Source organism: Nyctereutes procyonoides, unplaced genomic scaffold (assembly GCF_905146905.1).
Source record: "Nyctereutes procyonoides isolate TBG_1078 unplaced genomic scaffold, NYPRO_anot_genome, whole genome shotgun sequence".
NCBI lineage: Eukaryota > Metazoa > Chordata > Mammalia > Carnivora > Canidae > Nyctereutes > Nyctereutes procyonoides.
Window position 1 is genome coordinate 57,191,671 of NW_026575043.1, and position 12,262 is coordinate 57,203,932.

A 12,262-nucleotide genomic window follows, 5' to 3' on the forward strand; every position below is an offset into this window, starting at 1 on the left:
ATCTTTAAGCAGATCCTTTTCCCTAATAAAATTCAAATCCCATAGTAAAACAATCAAGAGTTCTCAGTAGTGATGAGTCAACAACTCTTTTCAAAGTCTTTTTCTACCACCCTGCGTTTCTTGAGTGTTCCTGCTTGTTATTCATGCCATCATCTGTACATTTAATGCTTGCTTTGTCTGTAGAGTCCTTCTACCTCCCCTCTAAGCTTTAGCTCAGAGCTTCTCTTTTCAGGAGTCTTTAAGTACCTTGCAAAGGAACACTCGAGCTCACAGTCCTATGAATTTGAAGCCAGTCCTCCCTATGCACTCTTCCCACTGTCCCAGGTGGTCAGAGAACCTTGTCCTCTTTCTTGGCGCTCAGTGGACCTTGTGACTAAGAGGGAGCCACTGTCTACTGCTGGTATGTAGGCTCCTAGAAGCAGATCCTACCATTTTCTCCTTGCAGTGTCCCCAAGTACACAGAACTACCTGTGTGTCTTGATAAGCAACTGAACAAGTAAAAAATAGAAGCCAATTTTGAGGAAACTAGTGCTTTTATGACGCTTTTTGACAAGGAGGCAACACGGTGGTGAAAAGCATGGATGTGGGGGTCAGAGCACTCTAGAGTTAGGGTCACCAGGTGACTCACCAGCTGTGCGTCATAGGCACTTCCTCTAAAACATGAAGTTAACCATATCTACACCATGGGGATTACGAACATGGGGTAAAGCCAAGAACACACTTTAACTTGAGACCTGTGGTTTATGCTAAGGAGAATGCCTAGGGATGGACGCCTGGGTGGCTCAGTGGTTGAGCGTCTGTCTTTGGCTCAGGGCGTGATCCTGGAGTCCCGGGATCGAGTCCTGCATCAGGCTCCTGTCTCTCTCTCGTGAATAAATAAATCTTTAAAAAAAAGAGAACACCTAGGTGTTTCTCGCTGGTGCTCCAAGGTATCTTTATAGGGGCATTTTACTTCTACAACCAATCTTCAGCTGGAGACTGGCCTGTCAACAACCACTTCTTGCACTTTGACAAGTCCCTGTAACCTCTCAATGCCACCAGTTTCCTCAGGTTATATACATGTGGTGCTATTATACGTACCTGACAAAAATATTGAGCAAGATAACGTATATAAAACCACTATGGTAGACTAGGATTACTTTTATTATGTACTTCAACTCGGAGGGAAAAAAACCAAATATTTAACATTTTATTCCATTTCTAGCACATTCTGTGAGGGCCTTGAAAATTGCCCCCTTCCTAGGATTTTCTTTCCTTTTCCTGTTTATAGAAGAGTGAATGTGGTTATTCAATTTCTCAAAATGAAAAAAGAAATATGGGACGCCTGAGTGGCTCAGTGGTTTAGTGCCTCCCTTTGGCCCAGGGCGTGATCCTAGAGTCCCGGGATCAAGTCCCACATCGGGCTCCTGGCATGGAGCCTGCTTCTCCCTCTGCCTGTGTCTCTGTCCCTCTCTCTCTCTGTCTCTCAAGAATAAATAAATAAAATCTTAAAGAAAGAAATTTGGAATGGTCTGGATTGGTTGTAGTTTGCTCCCTCTGCTGGCCTGAGGGCAGGATCACAATACCTGAGACTAATTGTTTAAGTCGTTTATTTTCAGGGATGCGACTGTTAACAATGTAATGGCATTCCGTTTAAAGACAACATAGTCCAGCTCTATCTCAAATAGCTGACAATTAAAAGCAACTTGTTTATGTTTACCTTTTATTTCTGAGTATTAATTACCTTAGGGTTCAAATCTAGAAAGTCATTTTTGTACAAAGGCTAGCTGCCCCCCCCTTTTTTTTCCAAAATAATTATTTTAAAAGATTTTGCTGCAGTTAAGGCTGAAAGAACACTGAAAAATGCAAGTTTTCCTAGATTTTCTTTGCTACCACTAATTTTTGCAATCACATAATTCATGTTCAAACTTAACAAGGTTGTATACACTAACTGTGAATCACTTTTTTTATATTCAAAGTCTTAGATAATGTATATGAAAGCTAATTTATTAAACCTTTGTACACAAAGATGAACATACCTGTATAGCAAACTTATATGAGGAATGAAGTTACAAAAAAGTAAAAGTGTTATTAAAATTGATGTGTGTAAATCACTTACAAAAATACCCCAAATGGGGTAAAGCTGCTCATCCCTGATTTTTCTCATTTGGTTGTCAGAGTTGAAATATGAATTTAAAATGGTTAGAATTTTTTTCTTTTAAAAAATGATATATTAAACTTATATACAGGATAATTAGCAAAATGTAGAAAGGGAAAACAATGTACAAAAGACAGATAAAAACCATCAATCACTCTTGACAGACACAATCCAAAAGTAGTAGAAACCTTAGCAAACTATCTCTAAACCAGCTCGTACTTACATTCTCAGCCCCCTCCCACCCCAAGTTTTTATCAGTAAGAATAAAATATAGTAAACCAGCAAGCCCAGTCTTTCTGTTCTGTTCTTTAAAACAGGCCTGACTTCAGGCCACAATTAAGCTTTGGATAGGTTTTTACATGGGAGAGAAAAATCTGAAAACAATTTATCTCCAGTTGTTACTAATTAACAAAACACAAAATTATAGATAATTAAATAGCTCTTCCTGCTATGTCAAGCAGTTATTCGGAGGCCTTTTTGTTTTTCTGCTGGTTTCGGGGAGAGTTCTTTAACAAGTTTCTTATCCTGAGGTACATTCCAGTAGATTCGGCCATATTCTCAAATTCAAATGGCGTTATTCCAGTCGCGAACTTGCTCATGTCAGGTACAGGGCTGTGAATCTTCGTGGCTGTTGAAGGGCTGGTGTCCACATGGAGGAGCTTCTGACTGCCTCCATTACTAACATCGCAGTTCGACAGGCCATTGCCGTTATCAAGAGCATCTTTAGAGTCGATCTGAACAGACTCTTCCTCCTCCTCCTGACAAAGCAACGGAGGCTCAGAATCTGGGCTCAGAGAATGTTCAACTTCCAATTTCTTTGTACAAACGTCTGGTCCCTCAGGTTCCTCAGGCCTCTGCTTTTCAGGGGGTTTCCCCTCAGGAACCGGGAGGTCCAGCTCATGTGGACAAGGAGAAGAGACAACCGAGTTCCCAGTGAGAGGGGTGTCAACGGGAATATCAGAATCGCTGTTCACGCTCTCGGCCTGCTCAAGGGCCGCCCAGATCCGCCTCTGCTGTTCCTCAAGTTCTTCCAAAGTCAGCGAGTCCTCATCCATAGCTGCGGATGCTGCTCTGGTCTGGGGCGAGTCGCTGGGAGTCAGTGGCGGGGTGCCCTTGGGGAGTGGAGGGGTGAAGATGGGCGGAGGAGTCCCCTGTGGCAGGGGAGGAGGAGTGCCAGGGGGCAAAGGGGGCTGGAACTGAAACGCTCCACTTGGAGAGCTGTGTGGGACCTCCGCATCTGGAATAGAACAGTTAAGAAACTGAAGCGGTCGCAGCATCTGTGTTTACCAACATTTCTCATTTGAACTCAGGGGCACCCAGAGAGTCAATGGCCAGATAAGCTGGCCAGGGAGGGGAACACCCCGGATGCTCAGGTACCATAACCATTGCCACCTGAAAAGAACGCCTGTAGGGAGGGCTACGGGCTCTCCCAGTGCCCGGAACTTAAACAAAACCCCTGGAAATCCTGTTGCATGCTGTGTGCACCAGCTCAGAGTGAGGAAACATGAATGATGGCCTAGAGGCAGAGGGATTTCTAGGTAGTCTGTAGGCGCTGCAGATGGGGGCCTGGGGAGGGCGATGGCAAGAAACACAGGCTGGGTGGGCCGCTGCTGCAGGAGACCAAGCTGAGGAGGCAGGATGCGATACCCCTGGCCCTGTCTCCCGGTTCTGTACCTCTGGTCTAGACTGCCCACCTGAACTACGGGTTCATGGAGCTCACTGCCCACTGGTCCTCACCACCTAGAATATGTCCCACTCACAATAGATCCGTCCTGTCTGAAACAACAGATCTTTCCCTCAAAGCTGGACTCCATGCTGTTCTCACCAATGGTACCATGGGTGGCGTCTAGCTGTTCCCATACTGGACCTGTTCATCACCTGAGAGTCTCTCCTCTCCCTCTGCCCCCCACCCCTGGTCCTTGGCTCTCTGGGGTCCATGCTCTCCTGCAGACTGTCACAGCCATGACATTATATTCAGAATATTGGAGTCATCCGTGCCTTTGGACTCATCTTCCTTATATCCACTGTCCAAACTATTCTCACCTTTGTAAAGCATCAATCTTTACAAGTCATTAACCTTCCCACCTCATTAGAAACCCTTCAGTGCTGCCATCACCTACAGAACAAAGGCTGATCTGTGCCTTGGAAGGCCCTCTCTGACCAAGACTCCGCCTACTTCACCATGCCATTTTTTACTGCCGGGTTTAAATCCCAGGTGTCACTCCTCTGTTGGACCAACCAGTGTGCCGTGACGTCTCATGCTCTGCATCTAAATTTCCCATGGACTCAAACGCCCTAACCTACTAGGTAAATTCTTGAATTTATCCCTAGAATGCAGCTCCAAGTCTGTCCTGATCAGGGTCTTGACCTCATCCAGCACAGCAGCTCAGCTTTTCCTCAGTGACACCCCTATGGTCTGTAACCAGCTCTGTGGCTCTGTTATCACTATGGGCCACTGCTTTTATACTACAGTGACATTTAGACCTCTGCCCTCCCTAGGAGACAGTACTGGAAACTTAGGGCAGCGCTTGTGTCCCACGAATCTTCTTGTCCTCAGGGTCTAGTAGAGAGGCTTAAATAGCACAGGTTTTTAAAGTTTGGCAACTTCAACTACCATGATCTCGACGGCTATGCAAAAACCAGTCTGAACTTTCTTCGCTGGGCAATAAGACCTGTGAGGTCAGTAACGTACTGTCACTTAGATTTTAAGAAATCAACTTACTCAGAAACATAAAGAACAACTAAGGGCAGAAACGACACAAAAACACCAGTGGGGGGGGGGCAGGGAGAGCCATCAGGAGAGTGGACCTGAACAAAGACGTTATTACTGAGGTACTGCTGGGATCTGCGGAACCGGCTAGAAACTGGGCCAATATGAAGAAGGGTGGATGCACGTACATATGAATGGCACCTCTCAGTCTGGGACTCACGAGGACACCACTGGCACTCTTCACTACAACACACACCACATAGGAGGAGGGGAGGAGCTCGCGGCAGGGAGGACAGAACTCTCATCAGAAGTCTTTTCTTTTACAACCAATGCACCTTACTCATTTAAGAACAAATCATTCCAAAGCCTAACCCGAGCTTCCTTTGCACAGAATATCATGGAGTGCATTCTTGACAGGAGAATGTCAACATCCATGGGGAAAAGACATGTAGGCAACTCTAGTTCATAATTCCAAACTAAATCACTAAACATGCATGTCTGCAACAGGGGATCCGCTTCACTTATATTCATCACTTGCTAATAAAGTTTTCCACAGGAAAATGATAGTGAGACCAACTCAATGCCTCTTCTTGGGAGTGGGCTGTCCACAGAGGCCATGTGCACTGCTCCTCCTTCTGGACTTCTGCCCCTGTAGGGCAGGAAGAGGCTGGATGAGAGCTGTACCGGGGGTGGGAAGGCCTGCCTCACTTAAGGACCACATACCTGGGTGTTCACAAGCTAGCGCGGTTCAGTTAGTAGACTGTCATGGCTCTTGCACTAAGCACCCTAAAATCTGGTCCTGGTGATGTAATATATGATTACTGATCACTTAAAAGTTGTTCAGAACCTAGGTGGAAAAGTAGGTTGCTATTAAGCACTCTCAAAACCCCTGACATCTGATGAGTAGAGGGGAAACACCAGAAATTTCAACAGAATGAAGGAATGACTGGGGATGGAGAGATGCATGGGGACACAGTGTGGTCAAGACATATGGCTTCAGGCCTTGAGCTTTAGCGTGTGGTCAGTGTTCTGATCCTGGTATTTCGTAGAGGCTCATACTGGCTCATCTTTTAAGTCTGTGTTTTGGGCAAGGAAACTCTTGCCACATGGTCCTTTCTTCTCAGCAGGTGAGTCCACCTTATAGTGACTTCACTTATAAGCGCGGTTTTTCTGAAGAGGCAGAGGCTTATCAACACAGCCAGTTGCCACTGCCCATGGCAGAGGCTAGAGGGCCTTTAGCAAGTTGCCTGGGACCTTGAACCACACCTGGCAAATTTGTGCAAGCAGGCAGATGAGTACAGACACCAGCAGAGGCCCCATACCAGGCACCACTGAGGACAGAATTCTGTCAGAGACCATGGGGTGAGAGTGAGCTGGAGAGCGAAGGCATGGCTGACAAAGGGAGTCTTGGGGCCCTGGCTCAGCTCACCATGTGGCACCACCACGGCTCAGGAGATGTGCCCGTGCCAGACCTGACTGTATGCTATGGAAATGACACATCTCAGGACTCTCATGCACAAGGCATAAATAATCTTTGTTCTGAATGGTCCCATTTGCCTTAGACACCCAGTGTTCTGTGAGCACTGTTGATCCCAGGGTTGTGAGACATGCACGTGGTCTTCCGTCCCAAATCCCACTCCAGCCTGAGAGCCGTAGAGGGAACGTGGGGGAGTGCCTGGGTTCTCAAGACTCTGGCCTTAGGATGAAGAGTCGCACTTCACCACAGGGGGCTCAGGGTGGCTCTGGGCTGGTTAATGATTTGGAAGAGGGGGGAACTTCCCCTGGGAAGCAGGTTCCTCAGGCCTCAGCAGTTCCCCCAACAGGAAATAAATGATGCTCCTGTCACACTGGGCTGAAAATACCTGCATGGAAGTTTGTAGACCCAGTGATGGGAGTGTGTCACCACAAATCGCCACTCTGAGACACAGAAACGATGTCTCAAAAGGTTCAAAACAGAGGCACACAGGTGGCCCAGTCAGTTAAGTGTTGACTCTTGATTTCAACTCAGGTCATGATCTCAGGGTGGTAAGATTGAGCCCCACATCAGGCTCCATGTTGGGCATGGAACCTGATTACGATTATCTTTCTTCTTCCTCTGCCCCCTACACTATTTTTTTAAAGATTTTATTTATTTATTCATGAGAGACACAGAGAGACGGGGAATCCCTGGATGGCTCAGCGGTTTAGTGCCTGCCTTCGGCCCAGGGCGTGATCCTGGAGTCCTGGGATCAAATCCCACATTAAGCTCCCTGCGTGGAGCCTGCTTCTCTCTCTGTGTCTCTCATGAATGGATAAATAAAATCTTTAAAAAAAAAAAAAAAGAGACACAGGCAGAGGGAGAAGCAGGCTCCACGCAGGGAGCCTGATGTGGGACTTGATCCCAGGACTCCAGGATCACACCTTGAGCCAAAGGCAGACGCCCCACAGCTGAGCTGCCCAGGTGTCCTTTGCCCCCTATTCTAAAAAAGAATTTCAAAATGCCAAGCATAGGTGGCTCCTTTCCATAGATATCCTAAGTGCCAAGACCAAAATTCACTTCTTGTGGGCGTTTCCTTCCAACTGAATTTAATTCCACAGGTGATGGAGGCAGATAACTGGCACCGACTGGAATCCCTCAGACAGACAAGATTTTTGCCCTCCACTCGGAAATCTTGGCTAAGTGTTGGCCTCCAGGGATGTAATTTTGTCTGGGACAACTGCCTTCAAGCTTTGGAGAATTTGGCAGAGCCAAATTTCATGAATATGGCAAAGGCTGTAATAATTGTTATGAACTTGCCAACCTTGTGGAAAGCAAGATGGATACTGACATCAGTCTGTAGCTACTCAATGCCCTGTCTGTGCTCTCTATTCTGGCATCAAGAACTCCTGTGGCTGAGACTAAGCGGAGCAAAACTTGTGGGAAAATGGTTGGGGGGGGCTTTGATTTTGGACTTTAATTACCTTGGATTTTAAGGGGATTTATCTGTGACCTTTAAATTCTCCCTGGGAATTTTAAAAATAAGGAGATTCACAAATCGGGGTGATCTGTATTGCTAGCCATCTTACTACTAGGGTATCTAAATGCACTTCATCGGGACAGCTGGGTGGCTCAGTGGTTGAGCCTCCACCTTCAGCTCAGGGAGTGACCCTACGTCTGGGGATGGAGTCCCACCCACGTAAGGTTCCCTGCAGGGAGCCTGCTTCTCCCTCTGCCTATGTCTCTGCCTCTCTCTGTGTCTTTCGTGAATAAATATATAAAACCTTAATAAATAAATAAATGCACTTCATCTTAACATTGCCATCTGATATGTGAACAGGACCAAATAGCTGGGCATAATTTGGGATGGGAGGGGAGGGAGGGAGGCAAGGAAGGAGTTTTTCTGTCTTGGATTCAGAGTAGCTTCGCAGTTCTGATATAAAGTTGATTCATTCCAGAGCTTTCTAGGGGCAAAATCTAGACTACACACCAGCAGTCCCAAGGGAAAGTCCCAAAGACCAGTGGAGTGGTTGGTAGTAGGGGTCGGAGACAGAAAAGTGGGTGTGTGCCTGTCCTGATCCACTGCTGAGGAGTGTCATGGTCCTGGATGGCCACAGCTTCCATACCTAAGCCCAGAGGATTGGGAATAAAAAGCCAGAAAAATATCAGAGGGCAAAGCCTTTGTTCCACTGTGGGTTTCCAGGACAGATTTTCCTCATGGCCTCTCTGTCCTGGGAAGGAAGTACAACTTACCAAGTTGGGGTACGAAGAATGGGAAGAGTAACTGGAAAAGCCTGGCTCAGCTCTGCCTTTCTCCCTCTTAGGATGGAGCTGCTAAAGTAGAACACTTTCTACCGCTTTCCAGGGCGCTGCCCCTATTTGGGGGGCAGTCCAGATCCAGGCCCACTGGGACGGGTAGGTAGACTTGGCAGACTCAGGAACTCAGCTAGCCCCCTTGGTCCTCACACCAAGCTGTCTTCCACCTTACCTTGTATCAGTAGTAGGGGTGAAGTTCTCATCTCCAAGGATAAGATCAAGGCATTCTGCTAGTGCCATAAGCAGCCCCCCTTCCTAATAGAGCATTCGCTCTACCTTCTCAGTGAAATCAAGACCATGAGATGAAACCTACCGGAGTCGAGCTCCATATCTGCAGGCGAGGCTCCTGAGCTGCTTTCCTTCTTCTGCTTCTTTGGGCTGCTAGGGCTGGACTGGGACGAAGACCTCTTGCTGCCAGACCTCAGACTTGGCTGACAGAGAGGAGCCAAGCCAAGCACAAGTTAATGGGGTAAACAAAGAATGAGACGCCACACCTTCCCTTCAATTCCATGCAGAAAACCAATCTGGAGCAAAGTGTAGGTTATTGGTGAATGTAGCTACCCTTGTCCTTGTGATTCATCAGAAAACACAGAGTACAGAGTACTTTACAAAGCCTAAGTGCAATAAGATGCTTAGGAGTTACAAAATCCCACAGATTATAGGCAACACATGCTTAAGAAGCTATTTACCGCTTGGAAGTTAGAAGTAAGGTAATTGGCAAACACGTCCTTCTGTTGACACGCCTGCATTGGTATGGACCCAAACATCCTCCATTCCTAATGAAGAAAAAAGGGAAAAACAAGCCTGGATTTGGAAAACATCATACTTTTGAGATATATATATTTTTAAAAGATTTTATTTATTTATTCATGAGAGACAGAGAGAGATAGAGAGAGAGAGAGGCAGAGACACAGGCAGAGGAAGAAGCAGGCTCCATGCAGGGAGCTCGACGTGGGACTCGATCCCAGGTCTCCAGGATCCCACCCTGGGCCGAAAGCGGTGCTAAACCGCTGAGCCACCGGGGCTGCCCATACTTTTGAGAGTTTGTGAAGTCGAAGTCTCAAATCACATTTTTGCTTCACACGTGACTTTTCCTTTTTAGGAGGATTAATGAAGATGATGGTGCACCCAGGAAAAAAAAAACCCCAACCAACTCCACCTGCAAAATAATCTGAACTCAATACTAAAAGCCTACCTGACAAAATCACCTGGCCCAAAAAGCTTCTACTGATTATAAGCAAAAGTTCTAGGCAGTGAAGACGTGGCCTCCCCACCCCTCACATACTGGCCTGCTGACAGTGCCTTCACTGCTTATCTCTAACATAGTCAGGCACGCTGAGCTTCCATCTTCTGTTCTTTCCCTTTCTAAACCCAGCCTTCGTGGATCCCTGGGTGGCTCAGTGGTTTAGCGCCTGCCTTTGGCCCAGGACGTGATCCTGGAGACCTGTGATCAAGTCCCACATCAGGCTTCTGGCATGGAGCCTGCTTCTCCTTCTGCCTGTGTCTCTGCCTCTCTCTCTCTCTCTCTCTTTCATGAATGAATAAATAAATAAAATCTTTAAAAAATAAAAAAATAAACCCAGCCTTCATCCTTATGGTTCAACACCACTTCTCTCTCTCTCATCTCAAGAGCACATGCAACAGCAGTTCTCGAGGAAAGTCACTTTGGGCTCTTGTCAAATCTACAGATTCCAGGGTCAGATTAGTTAGATCTAAGGGTGGGATAGGTGGGATACAAGAACATGCATTTCTACTGAACGCCCCTGGTGGACTCTGATTTAGGGTGGGACTGGGACCATTTCCAGAGGCACTGATGGTTCACCATGCAATTTAGCCCTTAATTAATTACACACTTGTCTTCACATCTATTCGCTAGATGCTAAGTTCAGATCTTTGGCCTCTTCTCTGCTGCTCAGTTCCTAAGTACATCTAGAATGCATTTTTTTAATTGAAATTTATCACCACCATCATCACTACCACAAAAGATCATTGTTGAGTCTTAAAAACATAATAACGAAGTTGGAAGAGATTAAATGTAAAAAACTATTCTTATATAGAATGAGAAATTTTAGGGACGCCTGAGTGGCTCACTCAGTTAAAGCATCTGCTTTTCAGCCCAGGTCATGATCTCAGGGTCCTAGAATTGAGTCCTCCATCTGGCTTCCTGCTCAGTGGAGAGTCTTTCTCTCTCTCTCTGTCCCTCCCCTGGCTTGTGCTCCCTCCCTCCCTTCCTCTCTCGCTAATAAATAAATAAAACTTAAAAAAGAGAAATTTTACTTTAAAGAGAAAAAATGGGGGGGAAAGGAATTTTAGCTTAGGAAAAGAAGTTATAGTAACTTAGATTTACTAAAGGCAAAGAAAAAAAAAAGATTTACTAAAGGCAGAAATTTACTTTCCAAGTAATCCCATAGAACTTACAATACTGCCTCAGAACCATCCCATGTTTTAAAAACAATCTTTTATAGGGATGCCTGGGTGGCTCAGTGGTTAAGCATCTGTCTTCTGCTCAGGGCATGATCCTGGAGTCCTGGGATCGAGTCCCACATTGGGCTCCCTGCATGGAGCCTGGTTCTCCCTCTGCCTGTGTCTCTGCCTCTCTTTCTCTGTCTCTCATGAATAAATAATATCTTAAAAAAAAAATTGGGGGACGCCTGGGTGGCTCAGCGGTTAAGCCTTTGGCTCAGGTCATGATCCTGGGACTCGGGATCAAGTCCCACATTGGGCTCCTTGCATGAGCATCCTTCTCCCTCTGCCTATGACTCTGCCTCTCTGTGTCTCTATCATGAATAAATAAAATCTTTAAAAAATATATCTTAATTTTAGTATAGTTTTAGATTTATAGAATCTAACCATTCTTTTTAGCTCCTTTTCATAAGGCATAACAAACAGAAAAAAAATGTTGTTTTTTTTTAAAAATGAATACAAGATTTCACTTGAGATTCTAGTTAACATAGGGTTGCCTGGGTAGCTGAGTCAGTTAAATATCTGCCTTTGGCTCAGGTCATGATCTCGGGGTCCTGGGATTGAGCCCTTAGTCAGGTTCAGTGGGGAGCCTGCTTGTCCATCTCCTTCTGTCCTTTGCCCACACTCTTTCTCGCACATTCTGTATCTCTAATGAATAAATAAAATCTTAAAAAAGACTCTAGTCAACATAAAGGAAGTTACAAAACTAAACACACAAATGACACATCTACTTCTTTCCCTAACAGTAACTGCTACATAAGCTAACATTTTGAACAATCATTATAATAGTGTCCCATCCCAGAAGAATAGAAAAACAATATACTTACGTCTGGAATTCCTCTGGGAGTAGAGATATTAAAACCTGGATAGTTTACCAATTTCGAGAGATCATAGGTGACACTTTTGTTCTGTTGGGTCTCTCCGGCTTCTGCTTCCCCATCAGCACCATCTGTCACAGACCATCAGAGGGTTCATGTTACTGGACGCCAAATATCAATTCCTTTCCAGACCAAATGTAGACTGGGCAAGTGCTTATATTCATGGCAACAGAATTATTCTGAGAATGGCTTCAATTACAATTTTTCTAAATCATTAAATTAGAACTTTTAAACAATGTAAACAGGATACTCTAATAAAAATGTTGAAAATCTTGGAAACCTAGGTTCATCCGTGGGTTGCT

At 45.5% G+C, this 12,262-nt stretch overlaps 1 protein-coding gene across 3 annotated transcripts in view; it reads right to left on the reverse strand.

The window, feature by feature from the left end:
- Nucleotides 1–1,965: 1,965 nt before the first annotated feature.
- The window catches only part of ZCCHC8 (zinc finger CCHC-type containing 8), a 31,744-nt gene continuing 21,447 nt past the window's right edge, over nt 1,966–12,262 (reverse strand). For all 3 annotated transcript variants that reach the window (XM_055322411.1, XM_055322410.1, XM_055322412.1), the window contains exons 11-14: nt 11,910–12,031; nt 9,309–9,395; nt 8,933–9,050; nt 1,966–3,374 (exon numbers count right to left, since the gene is read on the reverse strand). In XM_055322411.1, the coding sequence (XP_055178386.1) occupies nt 2,599–3,374; nt 8,933–9,050; nt 9,309–9,395; nt 11,910–12,031 (1,103 nt within the window). In that variant the 3' untranslated portion in view covers nt 1,966–2,598. The remainder of the gene's footprint in view (nt 3,375–8,932; nt 9,051–9,308; nt 9,396–11,909; nt 12,032–12,262) is intronic.